This window comes from Tyto alba, unplaced genomic scaffold, assembly GCF_018691265.1.
Source record: "Tyto alba isolate M040663 unplaced genomic scaffold, T.alba_DEE_v4.0 Super-Scaffold_23, whole genome shotgun sequence".
NCBI lineage: Eukaryota > Metazoa > Chordata > Aves > Strigiformes > Tytonidae > Tyto > Tyto alba.
The window spans coordinates 6,228,533-6,248,265 of NW_024881297.1; the positions used below are offsets into that span (position 1 = coordinate 6,228,533).

Consider the following 19,733-nt stretch of genomic DNA (forward strand, 5'->3'; position numbering starts at 1 on the left):
CAATTTTCTAACAAACAAACATATATACCACTTCTCCAGGTACCAACTGAAAACTTACATTTTTATGATTCACACACTTCATGAGAACCAGCTCCCTGTAAGCTCGCTTGGCATGAGTTTGGTTCTGAAATGGTCTGCTGAGCTTCTTAATGGCCACGTTTCTGTCAAGGACGGCATCATATGCAGCACTGTAGTAATTACAAACACAGGGGTTATGCATCTTAAAGGATATCCTGCATTTCTGTTGGTAAATTCCTGGGTCTCAAGTCTACTACTGTCTTTCCACTTAGAAAAATACTGGGACAAAAGAAGAGAGTTTCTAGTGAGAAAAAAGAAGACATCAAAAGGAAACATGTACCACCACATTGGCAGAAGACAGCATGCACCACTACTTCTGAACTCCAGTTCCATAAGAAATTAACATTTATTTTTAAGGGGTGGGAAAAAATAAATTAAGTAACTTCAAATAAAAATACAATAAAAACTGGATGAGACAAAAAGTTGTTTCATAAAGCAACTCTCTGTGCATGTGATACAGCGAGAGGCTTTTGCTTTTTCTGTCATGATTAAGGACACCTTCACCAACTGGCTCAATGAACCATTGCCCACTTTTGTCTAGAATGTAGTTTGTATTTTCCTTGTGATATTTCTAATGGAAACAAGTTATTTAATCATTCTTAGAGACCATGTAATCCAATTCCAATAACATACCTAGAAACAGAAGCATTTCACAAAATTTCTTTAACCATTTCCTTCTGATACTGAAAAATTGTTTACATATGCTTAGTTGAAAATTTTGAGAACACAAAGAAATACAGGCTCTGGTTTGCAAAGTGGGCTTTTAAAGCCAGGCTCCTAAAATTATCCTTAAACTTTTAAATATTTTGTACAACCTCAGTTATTCTGATAATCTTCACCTTCTGTAAATTTGAACCACTTATTTTGGTGGTTCAAACCTGACTACACAAATTTTGACTTTTACATTATTTCACAAAGCACACTAATTCTTAGAAACATTCCCAAATGGAAAGTCCTCAGGCCCTCTTCCTGATTTTCCCTTTTACCAAGAATAAGGAAAGATGTGACACAAGTTTTCTGCTACTCCATGAAGAGCAACAATGTATTTCCCTAGAGGTAATTAACCAAACCACTAATGACTTTTTAAAGCAAATATTCAAAATCCTGTAGTATTTTTTCTTATTAATTTTTGCTTATTGTAGACATTCACTGACATTCACTTACAGAGTCTTACAGATCAAGTACAGAGTAGGAAGCATACAAGCATCAGAAGCTTAGTCACAAAGCCAACAAAAACGTAGAAGAGCTCTAAATTAGTAAAAAAGTGTTGGCAATGTATATCTTGGAAACCACACAGGTGGGGAAAAGTAAGAAATATTTCAATTACACTACTCCTGCATAAATAACACACCAGATACGTCCCACAAATAAGAATAATTGTTTGCTAAAGGTGATGAGGAGTTTTGCAAAGAATGCTTTAGTCCACTGATGGCATTTGGGGCAGGATGGTGTGATTTCCCCCCAAAATATGTTCAGAGAGAAAAACAAATTCTCATGACTGCCCTTGCAGGTATTCTGAAACTGTCACAAAGGTCCATTTTAACATTTTCATAGTGGAACTATTTCAGATCAAGATGTTAATTTACAGAAAAAAGTAAAAATAAATACTGGATCTCCCTGATGTATCGACACAGTTAAATGCCAAGTACTGCACCTGGGAGGAATAACCCCAGGCACCATTGCACACTTGGGTGCCAACTGTCCGGAAAGCAGCTTTGCAGAGAAGGACCCACCAGTCCTGGTTGACAACAAGCTGAATGTGAGCCAGCAACGTACCCTTGCAGCAAAGAAGGACAACAGCATCCTGGGCTGCATTTAGGAAGACTGTTGCTAGCAGGTCAAGGGAAGTGATCCCTCCGCTCTGCTCAGTGCTACTAAGGCCACATCTGTAATGCTGGGTCCAGCTGCAGGCTCCTCAGTACAAGAAAGATAGGGATGTACTGGAGCAATTCCATTGATAAGCCATTAAGATGATTAGGGACTGCAACATCTGTCATACAAGGAGAGGCTGAGTGAGCTGGGGTTGTTTAGCCTGGGGCAAGAGAAGGCTCAGAGGGCATCTTACCACTGCTGTTAAGTATCTGCTGGGAGGAATAAAGAAGATGGAGCCAGACTCTTCCAGTGGTCCTGAGCAACCTGATCTAGTTGACTCTGCTTTGAAAAGGTAGGTTGGACCAGGCACTCTCCAACATCATCCATTTTGTCATTTGGTAACAATTCTTTCTTCTCTTATTCATTAATAAGACATTTAACTTTTATGACCCACCTAATAGCATAATTGGCACATGCATAAACTAAGATATTGCAGTCACTAGTTAAAATGTATACATCAAGCAGCTTAGGTGATAAGGCTATCAAAGATCCAGTCTGTCTTGACTTCATTCTGGGCAGAGAATTTTGCTCAATTAAACTTTACGTTAGGAGGAACAAAATGTGTGATTTATAGCCTAATAGTATGTGGCAGAACACAAATCTCCTGTAGCAACTGCCAGAACTGTGTCTTTCATTCTCATTTAATTCAGCCACAACAGAGCATCATAAAGACCACAACTAAAATACTCCTTAATTCCATTAAGAAAGTATTAAACAAATAAAATGCAATGCCAAAGGATTCAAAAAACATGATATTTCAACAGTTACATGTTTTGTCTCTATCATTCATGGACATATATTGCAAATATACTTCAGCAGGCAAAACTGTCAGCTAATCCATATTACTGGATCACCCAACTTCTTTTAAGAAAAGCCTACATGAGAGTCACTGAGCTATGTAAAAGTACTTTGAATAATTCTAATAATCTTTTCTCATATTTTAATCTCATTAGTTACATCATAAAATCACTGACTAGGAGTTAGAAAACAGTAACACTGAAAGTTTGTCCGGGTAACTATTTTATCCAGTTTCTTATCTGTTTGTTTTTCTGAATTTTCTCTCCATCAAAGCAAGAGATAAAAAATCATCAATCTAAAATCAGAAAGCTAAAGGCTCCTTAAGTCCTTGGCTTTTATGATCCGTTCTCAATCCTTCACATACCATGGAGCACAATAAAACAGCTAAAGTAATCCTTTGTACAGGGATATTTACTTTGAGATACGAGGACCATGACTGCAGTTCTATCATTGTCTTCTATCAAATGGAAGGTGTCCAACTACTTCAAGAAGTCAATACGTAAATTCATTGCACTGAGTAAATTAATAGCACTGATGTTATTTTCTATTCACCAGAGAGAAGCTTTTGTTTACAGACAGCCAACTATGCATTTTACTACAATGAAATTACAGATACCACATGTAGGTCCTCTCTCTGGTGCTTGCTACACAAAATCCTTACCTTGGAACACCAAGGTTAGTATTGATGATATATCAGCCTTCTTAAGACAAACTTCAATCACTTGCAGAAGAGTGGCTGTATAAACAGGTGACTCAAGGGAGCGGGAATAAGAGAGAGAGAGTAATGAGTGTCTGCGAGATGCTGTGAAAAGGCTGAGCGTGAAAGTAAATTTCAAGATGTCCAATAAGAGACTGGACTTGCATCTAAAAGCCTGTGTTTCGTTGGAAACTCTATCATAACACCTCTTGCTTAACTATGGATTTATTTTTTAATTTATATGGTTGCTCTATTTTTATAACAAAGACCATAATTCACCCCTGGTCTTGTAATAAAATGACAGTTTTAGTGCAACATGAGCTCAGAAAAATCCTCCAAGTTTACTACCATATTTCTGGCAACTGCACAGACAGAAAATGCAGTAAATAAACTTTCCTATAAATCCTGTTTATGGCTAATTTGGCGAGGTAAATGTTAGTGTTAAAAATGTCTTTTTAAACTATAAATAATTTGAAACAAACCTATTTAGCAGAGAGAAATTTTTGCCAGATGCGAATATAAATTCATGACTACCAAGAGATATATGTAATTACAGCTATTTAACAAGACTCTCTGCTGACTTCAGCAGGGAAAAAAAAGAAAAAAAGAAAATAAATGAAACTCGTTCCAGTCAGATTTACACAAACCCAGATCATCATTTACCACTAATATTGTGTGGGAGTTCGGACTGTAATGATCAATGAGCAATGCTCTGTTATCATACGCTTGAAGGACCAGGCATTCATTTTTATACCTATTTCAAAAAGCAAAGAAAAGCATTCTAGTTTCATGTTCAAGTTTCTACTTCAATAGTCACCAAGTAAATACTTAAAATTATTCTTCCCATACAGGAATAACTCTTTTAATCAACAATGAAACTTAACACTTACCAATTTCATTATATTCTACCCCAGAGTAGACCGCCAAAAACAAAGAAAACACATATACATTAAATCAACTGTTAGAGGCAGGTTCCTAGGACAGCAAATGGCAATTTTTGATAGTCTTTAGTTTCAAGAGTCTTTGGATGGGGCACACACTTCCTTTTCAAGATGTTTACCCTTTCTCAAGCCACTGCTCAATAAAAGTACTATTATTAGCTCTCAGATGATGGGATGGAAGCCCGAAACAGGAAGGGAAGCTCCCAGCCTCTGGCATCCTGGGGCAGGCTGTGAAATGGAGTCTCTTGGCAATCTCACCAAACAGTTTTCTATATTAAGAAAGTCTCTTCACTGAATGTTGTAGAAATTCAAGGGACACTAAGCATTCCTCTTACCTATCACTACATATATATATATATATATATGTATAGTGACAAATATAGTATTGAAATCTTTCTGAAAAGCTACTTTCTAAAGTGACAAACTTCGGTCATCTTTGCCTTCCTTCAGAAAGGCTCCAGCTGCATCTCTGTTTATTAAAAATCACTGTTATTTATATCTGCATTACTTGATCCTTCTAAGTAAGTTAGTTTTGCCACTGACATTAGTATTTTGTCCTGTTTCCTTCATCTCAGCACAACAATAGGGAAGAAAGCTGAAACTGATCTTGTTAAACAAATCACTGATCTGTGTATTTGAAACACCCTGGTTATTTAGTGCTGAGATCTCCATCAGTGAAGAGGATTGGTAAACTTAAAAATCATGTTTAACAAGAACACTAATGATAACTCATCCTCAATGGTCACCACTGATAGAGGGTGCAGAACACATCCATATATATGCACACAGATACACACTGAAATGTATATATACATACATGTAAAAAGAAAAGCATAGATGGATGTATATATAAATCCTTTTTACAGTAATTTCTCTGACTTCAAACTCCCTGCCCTGTTTTTTTCTCCTTTTGACATGTAACTTCCGAGTTTCCAAAGGCAGACATTGATACATTTCTATTTATGAACCGTGCATATTCCTCGCTTCAATAATTACTTTTAAACAGAAAAAAAACCCCCACATTATATTTAGAGTGAAAACTTCCCCCCAGAAAATATCTTTTAAAATAGTGAATGCTTTCCATTAAAACAGTATAAAAGAAAAGAATTCCATATATGCATCAGCATGCAGAAGCAGTTTTCCCCAAACAGCGCGTGTCAAAGGCCACTGTAAAGAACAAGAGCCTTTCAATGTCCTTACTAGGTTTGGAACCAATGCTGTGTGCTCAAAACCCAGAAAATAACCATTATGACCCTAATGAAGCATTCCAGACCTGTTGTCAGGAACAGCTACTCTACACACTGGATCAGGTCTATTTATCCTCAAAATGCAGAGAAATTCTGTGGCCTCTGAGTCAATATTCAGAACTGATGCTTAAGGAGACCAATACAGTTTCATAATGGATGACTGCTTCACTTTTCCTGTTACCATACACCGTTCCAGCTCTTGGTTTTGAGTTTCCATCGGCTCACAGCTTCTTGCAATCAGCTGGTAACAGTTGCATTAGGAAATATAATCAAGCTGCCTCCCCAGCTGCAACACCAGTCATCATTTACTTTTTTTGCTATCACCATGGATGTGTCACAGAATAAATAAATCAGACTCCAAGACCTCCCATGAGCTTCCTCATCACAGCAGAGATTACTGATTGAACTCAAAAAGTTCCTTCCTGCACTGCATGGGTCAGCGAAGGCTGTGTGTGCTGAAGTGCAGCAGAGGAGTCAAACGCAGGAATCCTATCACAGCAAACACCTTGCCAGCAAGGTGCTCCAGCTCCTGCCTTTGGAGCCCCTTCCCATGCCAAGATGAAATGAAACCTAAGCAGCAAAGACAAAAAGAAAGGTCCAACTAAGCTGTCACCTCAGTACATCTTGAATAGGAGCAGGTCCCCTCTTTGGGCCTTTGGAAACATAGCAGCCAAAGCACGGTAATTCACTGACAAATATTCAACACACGCTCTTATCCCATATTGGAATGAAGTAATGTGGGAGAGGACAGAAGTGCTTGCATTGTTTGGAATTATTATCCTATTCTTTGACTGACAGTTCAACATTACTGTCAAGATGACACAGTGAATTCTGTAGCACTTAAACTGCAAAGGTGTACCATTATAACTGTATGATATCAAGACAAAAATTAAAAATGTCTGTCTCCCTTTTACATTTTGGTGTTTAATCAGGAAAGACAGGTTTCTTTTCAAAGAAAATTCTTAGAGAATGAGGCCCACCATTCAATGTGCACATGCTTTATGGCAGGCAAAATTCAGTTAAATACTTGTCTTGCTCTCTGCTTACACAATATTCTTCATTTACTGTACTGCAATAGAAAATACTTGGTCTCAAACTTTTCTTGTAAGACATATGGTTCTGATACTGAAATAAAGTCCTCTGAAAATGAAAAATTGTATTGTCCAATTCATGTTATGGATATCACATGTAGATATTAACTATTTTAGAACAGAACACGTGGCACACTTTGACTTAAAAATGCCCATGCCTACTGTATCATTTCATTATAGTGACACTGACATTATCACTGTAGCATTTTAATACAAGTTTCTTCACTTCACTACAACATATTTATTCAATTTCTCACCTTGCAAACTACAGCTCTGTCAAGGTTTGAGCCTGGTCAGCAGCTAAACGCCACACAGCTGCTCACCCACCCCCCCTCACTTGGCAATGAGGAGGGAATCTGAGGGGCAAAGGGAGACTCGCGGGTTGAGATAAAAACAGTTGAATAACAATAACAGAATAATTCCCTGACAGCAGAATCAACGGGTAATGTACAATGCAACTGCTCACCACCCGCCACCGACACCCGCCCGCTCCCGGCCGGCGATCCCGAAACACAAAGACGCCGCGGCAGCGATGCCGGAAGTGAGAGCAGGCCCCTTCCCGCCCACTCCTTCCTTTATATGGTGAGCGTAACGTCACATGACATGGGATAGCGGCCAATCCGGGCCCAGCGCTCCGGCTGTGTTCCCGCCCTGCTCCTTGCACGCCCGCCCGCAGGCAGGGCACGGGGAGCTGGAGCGTCCCTGAGAGCTCAGTGTGCGTCAGCGCTCCGCCAGCTACCGAAAACTAACGTGAACTCTAGTCCAGCCCGAACCAGGACAAGCTCTCTAAAGGCCCTGGTTAAATGGAAATATGTTTTAGTTGAGCTACATTTTTTCAGTAACCAGACCAAAGCTCTCTGGTTATCCATACATTCAACAAGAAAAGGTGATTTAAAGAGCTCTACACACATTTCTGTCTGAAAATGTATGGAAATGACCAAAAAAAGAAATAAGAACTGTTCACATGACCAGTCGTAACTATGCTTATTGAAATGGGAGTCAAACAGAATAATCTTCGCCATAGCTAGAAGAAATTCTTTCAACAGGAATCTTTCCCCAGTCAGATCTGTGACAGTGTATGCCTAAATATTTCTGATCTTAAAGAACTTCTTCAGAGATCCAAATGCACACATGCTTATTCTTAAAAAAGTAAACACGAAGTCCAAGCCCACAACTCATCCAGTCCCTTTACTGTCACCCATAAAGGAGTAGAATAATATCATTTTCATATCCATCACATTTGCAGTCCAATTTTTTACCCATATTAATCATTCTGTTTAAAGTACTAAAGTCATTGCCTGCAGTATCAGTCAAACAGCCCTTTCCAGCAAAGATAAACTGGGAAGCAAAATGAATTGGTATTTCTAAGGGCAACTAGATTTGAAAACTCTGCTGTGAAATCTGTTCTATAACTCAGTCATGATAAGACAGCTTTTACCTGCCAAACTTTCAGATTGGTGGTCCAAAGAAAAATGGTCGAGCCATTATACATAAGTCAAGGTAAAAGTACTTGCACAGTAAAAAAAAAGGCTGGAATGCTTATTTTTAGTAAGCATATTTACAATAGAAGTTCATTCGACATCTGTCACGTGTGTCTCCAGATGTGCTATATTATAATTTTGCCAATTATACTACTGAGTAAAACTGTAAAATAACAAAATAATTCATTGTGTAGTGAAAGAAGCTACACGCATGGAAAACTGCTGGGAAGAAGAGAAATCATAAGCTGGAGTCTATTAAGAAAATGAAGATCTGAAGCAAAATTTGCCCTCTATAACTTGCTGACAAATTCTTCTGTTACCAGGCTGAACCTGCTCTGCTGATACCTTCTTTTAAAACAATTACATGCATGAAAGTATCAAATTTGTTTGTGTTAACAAAGTGCTCTTCCGTCAAAACCTCCAGCAGCTCGTAAAGGTGACTATCCTCTCCAGCTCCATCACCACTACAAACCACAAGTCTGTGTATAAAAAAGCTCCACATCCTTCACAGACCAAAATCTCTTGACTGAGCTGACAATTCAGAAGGACAAGATTACTCCCTTTTGGCTCAAGTTGTACAAAAATACCTCTCGTATACAGCTTGAACCTGAATTTAGTTATTTTTCTAATTACATGAGTTGGTGATGCCCTAACAAGAACCATTGTGGAATTCACTGATCAGTTCTGTATACTGATGCAAGATAAACTCTTTTCCCATAGCCATCCTCACAAAGACACTGCAGGGATATGGTAGGAAAGGTGATGTGGAAGCAGCTATACTGTTAACACACTGGTGCACATCTCATAATGGGTGCCATTTTAGTTTGCCTGGTGACTAAAATATTCATGAGGATGATGAATATGAAGTATGTTTACATACTTCTCATCTGTATATACTTTGCTAATTCTTTATACTTGGCTCTGAAAGTGATTCAGCTGTAGAATCCTTTCCTAAACAGAACTGCAAAAACAGTACTATCTGGTTCTGCGTTTCTCTTGTCACTAACTCATTACGTAGTCTGCTAGCTGACAATAATTTTTGTTAACTGCCAGCCTAGGAAATTCAACCTGGTCAGTGAAAGAAGACAATTTTTTTTTTCATTCTGTTCTAAAAGGGGTCTAGTCCAAAATGTTTTCCCTTACATGTGTGACATGTAAGAGATGACAAGCTCATGGTTTCCAAAGTACACTACACTAGTCACTCTTTGTATGCTCAAGGATTTATTGAAGCCAGACTGAGGCAAACATCTGAAAAATTGCTCAGAACTGGGGCTACCTATCAATATGCATTGATAGAAAATATATGGGCAAAGGAAGTTAAAGCGTGATTTGTAGTTAAACCATTTTGAGTAAATGTTTGCCCAGCATTTGCAGAATGGGTATAAGACACCGAATCTGGCAAAGAGATCTCACATTCAGTGCTCTGAACTGTCAGCAGGATATATAAACTTTGGACAGTTTTCAAGTTGCATTAAGTAGCAAAGCCAGAAAAAATCCAGTTTCCTCATTTAACAGCAATTTACAAGACTAGGGAAATACGGACACCGAGGCAGAGCCTGTGCACCTGGCAGAAGTTGAGTACCCAGCACATTCAAACTGTCAGTCAGATGATAAATCTGTTATTTTTGGATCTACAAACTGAAATAGAAAACAGCTACTATCTTCCATAGCCACCCCACAGTCATAATTTAAAAGACTTGCTGGCTTGCCTGACAAAGAGAACAAAGGCTGTCAGTTTGGAGAAAAAGAAACATTATTTCACAACCTTTCTTGCTGCATTTCTCAACTGATTAAAAATCTAAATTCAACCAAGCACTAAAAATGTATTGTCAGCAAGTCATCATCTGCAATGTGATCATCATGGAAGGAAAAAAATGTCAGTGTAAAAAAGGTTAACCCTAAAAGGCTACTCAAATTCTAGTTTGCCAAAACTAACCCTGCAATCTCTGCAAGGCTATTCTAAGCAGACAGAAACAGAAGATTGAAGATGCTGAAATGTCACTTGGTGCTGTTCTGGGAGGGAAGAAAGCTAACACTGCCACACATGTCACCTTTACCCTCTCAGCCAAAGGGCTAATCCACAGCCTGCCCCTACCCTAACATTAACTCAATCAGCCCAGGTTGCTCTAACTCATTCAGCACTCTCTTGTCCAACCAGGGTAATTCTATATCTACAGTCTCTCATCCTGAGGGATGTCTCTGACACAAGTAAGATGCTAGCAGGTAAAACTGATGGTCTGTAAGGATACAAAATATTTTACCTGCTGTATAACAAACCAAAATGTCTTTGTTCAACAGGAACAAAATTTAAAATTACTTAGGTTTTTGAGTTGCCCTTTTAGACCAGAAATTTCAAGATGTAGATGCTCCGACACAATTTTAAACCAAGATTTTTGTTTGAATTAGAAACTCTACCCCCTTCCATGGCTCATGTTGAACTAGTGACCCCAGAGCTACAAAATTTACTTCTGGTTTGTAAACAGGCACCAAACAATTTTGGATGGAAAAGTGTAACACTATGAATCCAGAAAAGAATAAAAGCAAAAAAAACAATTTAAAAAAAAAAACCCTCGATGTCCTGTTTGCCACTTGCTTTCACTCATGCCTTTGAGTCTTCTGCCTTTCTGCTTCTCTTCCTAATCACCTCTTTTTTTACCAACTCTTGCCCATGCTGGTGAGTTTTCTCACTCATGTCATGCCAGACATGTCTCACATTGTTCACAAACTTCACCTAGGCTTCATACAAATCTTGTTTCATATTGTCTTTCTATTTTGCACAACTTCTGTTATACTACTTTTTTTTTTTTTTTGCTGTCACTGTTTTTTTATGATTGTTTAAGGACAGAATGTCTTGGGACAAGGGACAACATTTTGCTTTCTGTAAAGCACCGTGAAATTGTGTATACTACATAAATATCAGAAAATAAATATCAACAATACATGCTGACAAAGAAAATTGCACTTCCTTCCAGACTGGCTCCAGTTTTTCTATTTCTGGTTCCATTGCTTCTTTTTTTTGATACCTGCCATTTTATTTGGATGCTCTCTGCTCTGTCCTATAGCCCTACCTCTCTGATTCCATATGTTCACAACTATTCTCCTATCAGAGGGAAAAACCCCTGTCCCTAAGAGAGAACAGAAGTGTTTAGTGCAATTGCCCTCATGTTAAACACATGGTAACTGGTGATGATGATGCAACAGTCCTCATTTCAGTGGTGACAGGATTTCAAGTAAATGAAATTAAAGGATAAGTCCGATCTCCGTTAAAGAATGGCTGTAATACACTAACAGCAGATAATTCCAACCCTGATTTCCTCCCTGAACTGAAATTCGTCTGTGACTGAATGCCAGGCAGACATCTTGACACACCAGGAGAAGCAAGGAGAGTCTTGAAAAAAATCTGTCTTATATGTTGCAGCATAAGAGTGAGATAGAACAAATGTGAGAAAAGGGAGATTTGGTAGTGACCAAAAGGAAGTTTTTGGTGGGATAGAAGAGATAGGTGTATCTGTAAAGTGAGCTATAAAATGTCATTGCCTGATAGCAAAAAGTGTAAATGAGATTGAGCTTTTAATCAGACAACACAGAAACATCAGTTCGTGTAACTGCAGCCACAGAATTTACAAACAGCTGATAAATTTTTGAATGGCTCTAACAGAATCATAGATGCTTCTACAGTCATGGTTATGAACCAACCTGCTCTATACCGAAGAATTGTACTGAACCAACCGAAAATCATGGGAGTCAATGCTCTCAAATGAGCCTGACAGTGCCTTTCGGAACTGTAGTTTATGACCAAGTAAGTATCGTGGTCAGGGTTCACAAAAACAGGTTGCACAGAGATATTTTCTACACCAACTTATTTACTATTTTTTCCAGAAACTTGCAGAGAGAAAATTTGGAATAAATTTTTCCTGCTTAAATATTGTAGTCATGGTAACTACACAGGTTCTTTAAGGAGAAAAGAAGAAAAAAGGACAGAGTCAGAAATATAGGCAGTCTAAATATTTTAGAGACAGAGACCCTGATCTCTTTGCCAGGAGAGCATATTGTATCATGTTTTATCACATAATGTTTGTGATTACTGAAACCTAGATTACATTTTAGATTTCTATGTCCTAGCAAAGGGAAATGAAACACAAGATGACAAACATGAAATATGCAGTGAGTTCCTGCCTACCAGGAATCTCTGTAGTTAGGTAGAAAAATGACATTAGAAAAAGAGTGGAGAAATATTTGTTGTAAAGTAATTACATGTCAGACCTTTTTTTTTAAAAAAAAAGATAGAACAATCATTATTGATCAAACTTTACATCACGGGTACCCCTGTCACATAAAAAAGAGTCTTCATCCTGCCTTGGGTGCCTTCATACACTGCTACTGGATACCTTTTTCTTGCTTCTTTCCCACTTATATTAAGGAAAATAGCAGTACATAGAAGAAGTTGTAAAAATCAAAGTAAAGGTGGAAAAGAAGTTGCTTATTCTTGAAGACAATTATCTCATTTTTCAGATGTGTTATGTATAGTTTGACATATGGCAGTTTCTCTATGATCCTAATGGCAGTTTCCTCCACATCCAAACTAAATTCTTTGTTAAGTCATTAGCAAGAGTGTTGCAAGACATTGACTGCTCCTCTCAGCCCATACCTAAACAAACTGTCTCTGAATATGTGTTACTACACAAATTCGAATAACGTCACCTTAAGAAACACACATCTGACCAACTTGGATGAGTATCTTCACTCAATTTTCTGGAGGTCAAATCCACAGAGATACTCAATCTTTGCTGTTCCCACTGGGAGTCTCTCAGCACCTTAAAATTAATGTGCTGGTGATCCAGATTCCAAATACAATTGGGAAAATTGCTGTATTTCTAAAGAATCAAGGCATAGACAGATCAGAACACAAACCAGAATATGCTGTTCCAGATGTACATCAGATGGTGATCAATGGCTAACTGAATACATGCAATTAAATTTTTGGCATTTCAGAGCAACACTAGACTAGAAAATCTAAAGAGTACTAAAATGTGAATGAAAATGGGTAGCTGGAGAAAAATCCTGCAATGTACAAATAAATGAGTGAGGCTTGAAGCTTGATGTGAGTTTACTTACAGTATTTCAGTATTTAAGATCTTCCCAACAGGAAAAAAAATTCTGGCAATAGTTTAAACAACTTCTCAGGAGAAAAAAAAAATAATCTCATTGCCATTGTATGAGATGATACTAGCACTGGGAAGCGTCAGAGAATTTGTTTAAATTGGCATGCTTATTTCACTAACAGTACAGTAATAGTTCACAATACAAACTGACAGCTATTTTCTACATTGCTCTTACAAAAAACACTTGCAAAACTCTCTAAAGCTTGTCTTCAAAAACCTCCTCAGAAGCCGAGCGTCAAAGCACATCAGCAAAGCACACAACAGCATGAGAGAGAGAACACAAGCTGAACTAATGGATACAGTTTGGAAATCTTTAACAGAACAGGATAAATCTGCAGTGCCAGCCTACAGAATGCTAAGCACAAAAAGTCTGCGAGATGTGACTATGTAACTGAAATGTAAGTAACTGAGCTCAGGACATACACTCAGTGCTGATCCACAGGAGAGACTGGGACTGACAGAATTAACACTGCTGCTGCCTTCAGGGCCACTGGAATCCTAGGCATAGCTGGGTACATGATTCACTTCATTTTTCCTCTGAATGACATGTGCTTTGTTCTCCTCTTCTGAGGAAAATTAGTAATCTATCTGGCAGTGAGAACACCTCTGAATTTCAGTGGAACTACGCCAGTTTATACAAGTGGAAATGTTGACCTCTATCAAGGAATACAGTATTTCAATTCAGAGTGACCTGGTTTCGGCTGGGATAGAGTTGATTTTTCTCAGTAGCTAGAATAGTGCTGTGTTTTGGACTCGGTATGGGATTTGGTATGAGAAGAATGTTGATAATACACTGATGTTTTTGGTTGTTGCTGAGAGATCAAGGAATTTCCAACTCCCTGTGTCCTGCCCGGGAGGGAACAGAGCCAGACCACCAGACCCAAACTGGCCAATGAAATATTCCATACCATGTAACATTGTGCTCAGCATATAAAGGCAGGGTGACCGGGAAAGGGGGCTTCTCTCTCAATTCCAGGATTGTGATTGCAGGATCTTGGTATCGTGGGATTGCCAGCTGGGAATGGGCTGGGTATCAAGAGGCAGATGCTGAGCAATCACATTGTGCATTACCCATTTGTACTTTCTATTATTGTTATACTCTGTTTCAGTTATTATAATGTTTTTATTTCAACCTACAAGTCTCCTTTTACCAATTCTCTTCCCTGTCCCCCAGGCAGGGGAGGGTAAGTGAGCGGCTGTGTGCTGTTTGGCTGCCGTCCCAGTTTAAACCACGACACAATGGCACAAAGAAACCAAAACAATATTACTGGGATAGCAGGATCACAATGAAGAAATATATTGATCTCCCAAGAACTTTAATACACCAGTGTCGAGCTAAACAATATAAATAAGGTTGTACATTAACTGTAAGACACTCAGATGTCCACAATTTTCTGTCTCTTTTCTACTGCACCATAGCAAAAGCATAGACTATTCTTCTTCTCTGATCAGTGTGGTCTCAGAATTGATTACGATCAGAAGTGTCAGCTCCTCTTTTCTATGGCTTTTTTACCATTACTCCTGTTGCAGTATGACTTTAGAACCTTATACCCGGACCAGGAGTCAGTTCTGCTACACAAAACCAGAACTGAAGGATAACCATCATACAAAGGAGCTGAAGTGTTCTTACAGACTCAAAGATCTGATTCTCTTCATCGTTTACAGGCACATTCCACACAGAAGGTAGTCATATTAAATTAAAATTTATTTTTAAGTGGTTCTACTGATCGACTGTGTTCATATCTTCATAGACCTCCACCAGGAATCTATGGGACAGAAGAGATTTCCCTATAAAAATTGTCTTAGTATATATAAAACATGAATATATGGAGAACTAGAGAAAGTTTTATCCAATTCTATCTTAACTAATATTCCGTTACCGGTATCATGACACAACAGGACACTTCCCTATGATAGTTCCAAGGACAACAGCAACAAAACCCCTTCATACTGGACATCTTCTAGTGGACAATATATGTCACATTCCTCCTCCTGCCTTTGAACACGATGGGAATTGGCTGAGTCACCATCACTGGAGGTATTTAAAATATATGTAAACATGGCACTCAGGGACATGGTTTAGTGGTGGTCTTGGTAGTGTTAGGTTAACAGCTGGACTTGATCTTAAGGGTCTTTTCCAACCTAAATGCTTCTGTGGTTCTATGATTACCTTAGGGAAAGAATCAGCAGTTACAAAAGCCACAACTAGGACCACCATCACATCATGACAATTGGAAGAACTCTGCATTCCTTAAGATTCAACCACCAAATTGCAATTAAATCAGCAAAGGAGAACCTACAGTAACCTTAGGCAACATAGCAAGCTATCAGTTGATTTGCTGATACTACCTGTTACAGGGAACACAAAAAGGATCTGCAATCTCCTTTGTATTCAGGCTCAAAGATATCATCAAATCATTAATTCCAAGAAAAAAAAACACAAAAAATTGTCCAATTTGCTACTTCAAAAATATATTTATAGTCTCCTCTCTATCTGCAGATGAGATATCTTTCTAAATTTATATGTACACTGGAGAGTTACCAGGACTCTTCAAAACTCTCCTCAAACCATCATTCCTGCTCTCACACTGCCCGCACCAAACATTACTCCAATACACAAAAATCTCTTGCATAAACTAGATAGCACAAAGCACTTTCCAGTTAACACTCCCCTGGTCCAGCTGATAAGTCATTAGACCACATCCCAACATCATACAGCATGAAAGCCTCTCTTCACTCTTCAGAAAAAGATAAACATTCAGGACTTCATCTGGAAGACATCATCAGACTCATCTATTTGACACTCACCCAGACAACTTCATCTTCAAAGCTAACACTTTCTCCTGATAATGCACACAGGTATAGGCACCAATGTGGTTATAAGCCAGTCTAAATGTCTTCATAGGCTGCTTCTAAGATTTTAATCACTTGGATCCTCAAGCCTGTAAGTGATGTTTTCACTACCTGCCATGGAAAACTGGACTTCACCCTTGCCTCCATCACAATTTCAAAAACTATCACATCATCTTCAAATTGCTTTTGAAATATACCTGTACAACATAATTTTTCTAGGCATCACAGGCAGCATCAGAAATATCCTAGGCAATATGAAAAATGATAGCTTGCAAACCACAGCAGAAAACCTACAGATCAATTGCCTTGCTTCCAGGTAAAAAGTATTCATTTAAAACACAAAGAAACACTCCAACATCAGCATGTTTTTGTTGATTTTATGGAACATGAGAATTCCTCTCCCCCCACCCTCATCTAAACCATCCATACCCATAGGCTGAGAGAGACCTTTCTCTCTCCTCCCTGTAGTTTTCAGCTCACTTCTGACATTGCAGAGTGGTATCAACTACCTCTTTTCTCAGTGGTTTAAGTGGCACGTATCTAATTAAACTCAGAAAACTGTTCTCATTTTACCTTTGACGTTTTCTGTTTCTATCACAGACCTGAAGATCAATTCATGTGCTTTACAATATGTAAACTTATTATTATTACTATATAATTATTATTATTACACAAGTAGAAACTTAAACAACTGTTTTTTTTTTTTTTTTAATCATGTATTGTCTTCCCCTAGCTAAACTACATATATTTATCTCTCAATTTTTTTCATTAATTTATCACATCACCATTGATTCTTCATGCTTTACTCATAGTTTGCTAATGTATTTCTGGTAAGTTATTCCTCATGACAGACAGATTACAACGTAACAGATACTAAGCAAAAATGGTCCTTATCTTCTGCATCTATCATGTAATGATAGATTACATGGACTCTATCATGTAATACTTGATCACATGATACATCTGTATCATTAAACCATAAAGGCCTTTTACGGCCTCTCCGTGCTACTCAGACATTTCAGGGGGTTTGTGTTAACTTTCATATGAACTGGTTTTCTGATTAGATTTTTTTTCCTAAGGCATTCTTAATTTTTGCCTGTCAACTCCTAGTATGAAAGACAAATTCACAGGGTGTTATTGATTTTATTTAGCTTAATTTCTATGTGTTTTTGCTGCTCATAATTGATCATTACAGCAATTCAGTACCAGAGAAGTTCAACAAAATCTGATTTTCCTCTAAAACAAACAGAGAACAGTAAGTAGGAAGAAAAAACTTCTGTTGCTATATTTGGAAGTTGACAAATAGTGCAAAATGAACATTAATATTAACAAAGTATGTTTCTTTCCCAAAATTGATTTTAAACTAAACTTTAGCACTTTTCTATTTAAGATATGAAATAAAGTACTTGATCATTTAGATCAATCTTTGGACTTGTGTGGCTTCAAAGTATACTAAACACTGGAACTCACAGACTGAGACCTAACTAAGGATGTGTTGCTAATTGCTGTTAAACTGTCAATTATAGTGTCAATGATCCATGGGAGAACACTTGCCCCTAGATTAAAGGAAGCTGTTGCTTTATCACGGCTTCCAACTGTGAGGTAACACACACTACATCAAAGTCAGAAAAGAGAACTATAGAAAAATGACAGATGGAATTAGGCTTCATCTCTGAACAAGTTATAGATAAAAGACTGTGTTAGTTACCCTAATGCCTTGTAATCAAACAGGTAACAAATGCCCGCACATAGACATTTAAATACAATCCACTGAAATTTAAGAGCCATCTCTAAAAATGCAGAGGCATAAGCCAACCAGGATATCACAGCTTTTGAACATAATAATTTTGAGTTCCACAAGCCTTTTGTATTATTTAGAAGAGCTACTGAATTTGTGTCTTTTGTTTGCATTATTCTCATCACTGCAATGTCTCTTTTAAGAAATAAAGGAAACATTAGAAGTTACCTCAATTTGAAAGGCCTCCATTCTAAATACTTGAGAATACTATGGGATGTGACAAGTTTTTATATTGCTCCCAGTGACTTTTACTGTACAAAGACTAAAATTGCAAGCCTTACTTGGGATATTATTTGCACTGCCTCTGGAAATAGTACCACGGTTGTCAATTACGATTAAGATCTTTCTCCCGCTTTCTTGCTAGTTACATTTTGCTACGTGGAGAAACAAACCTAGTGCTATCATTCTCACCAGCAGGAGAATTTATTAGCAAACCACTAGGCTCCTTCTGCCTCAGGATGTCTGTTGTCTGACTGTTATTTTTGCAATTTTAGGCAATGTCTGTGGCTAGCAAACTGTGAAGAAATGCAAAAAGCAAATCCTATTCAAAAGCATAAAAGAAACTGCTGATACTTACCAAACTATTCCCTGAGCCCCGGAGCCAATAGGTTTCAAGTTCTGGTAGCGTTTGAGAACTGTGAAGGTTGAGTCACCTACTTCCACGCTGTAGAACTGGTTGTCAACTTTGCTTTTGCTCATGTTGTAATGTTTGGCAATATATGACACATCCACTTGTTTCCCAAATCCCTGTTGTACAGAAGAAGGGAATGGGGGAGGGAGTGGAAAAAACACAGAAACCAAGGCTGGTAAAACATCAGAATACTGATAAAACACAGTCAGCCTAATTTTCCTTGGCATTTTGGTCTCATTGTCATAGATCTACATGAATCCTCAAATGCTCTCAAAGACTGTATCAAACCCTCTTTCACCCAGGAAGCAACCGTAAGAAGTCACTGATTAAAGAAAGCTAGTGAATTCTCCAGCTGACGTCTGTGGCACAATTGCTCTCTACTACTGGTCTCTGCCTGCCGTTACCGCACTTTATGACTCCTGGCTTATGCGTTCATGCTGATTCTGCCCTCCTTTGTATTGCAGTCAATATTTAAAATGAGAAGATTTGCATCAGTGTAGAAGCGGGACAAGAGACATTGGAATTAGCCTCTTCATCATTGGTCAGGTAGAGCAAGTAAGTCTATTCACGAGCCTGAAAACTTCCCCTGAGCATATGATAAAGGCCTTGAGAACCTTTCAACAGGAGTTGCAAAAGCAGCACAGTATTTTATGAGAGAAACTGTGACCTGACATGGCTCAGTATCATGGAGAATATTCAGTAGCTTAGGAGATCTTCCCAAGTTCTGGGTTCCCGTGACCTGATAAATGCATTAGTCCTAAGCAAAGGCTAATTTTCATGACACAAAGACAAGTTACTGTAAATTTTTTATGTTTGCACAGAAGCTAGCACTGCAGAGCTGTAACCTCACCTGAATTTGTAGAATTACTATGCAGAAAGTTAAATTATAACCATTCTATGACTACTAGCGAGCTCAGTTCCCTGGCAACTACGGAACAAGTTATATAGTAATTTGAGATAGAAATAAAAATTTAGTGTTTGTAGTTTAGGATGTTATACTACATGATGCTGAGCACAGGATGCAAAAGTGCAACATATTATGACAGATCTATCCTCAAATAGTTGACAACTCACTTAAGGAAGT

The 19,733-nt window shown here is 38.1% G+C and overlaps 1 protein-coding gene across 7 annotated transcripts in view; it reads right to left on the bottom strand.

Annotated features, from left to right (window-relative positions):
- Nucleotides 1–19,733, bottom strand: part of MAPK10 (mitogen-activated protein kinase 10) — a 172,840-nt gene that overhangs the window by 62,182 nt on the left and 90,925 nt on the right. For all 7 annotated transcript variants that reach the window (XM_042796704.1, XM_042796703.1, XM_042796705.1 and 4 more), the window contains 2 exons: nucleotides 18,596–18,765; nucleotides 59–188 (listed from right to left, as the gene is read on the bottom strand). In XM_042796704.1, the coding sequence (XP_042652638.1) occupies nucleotides 59–188; nucleotides 18,596–18,765 (300 nt within the window). The remainder of the gene's footprint in view (nucleotides 1–58; nucleotides 189–18,595; nucleotides 18,766–19,733) is intronic.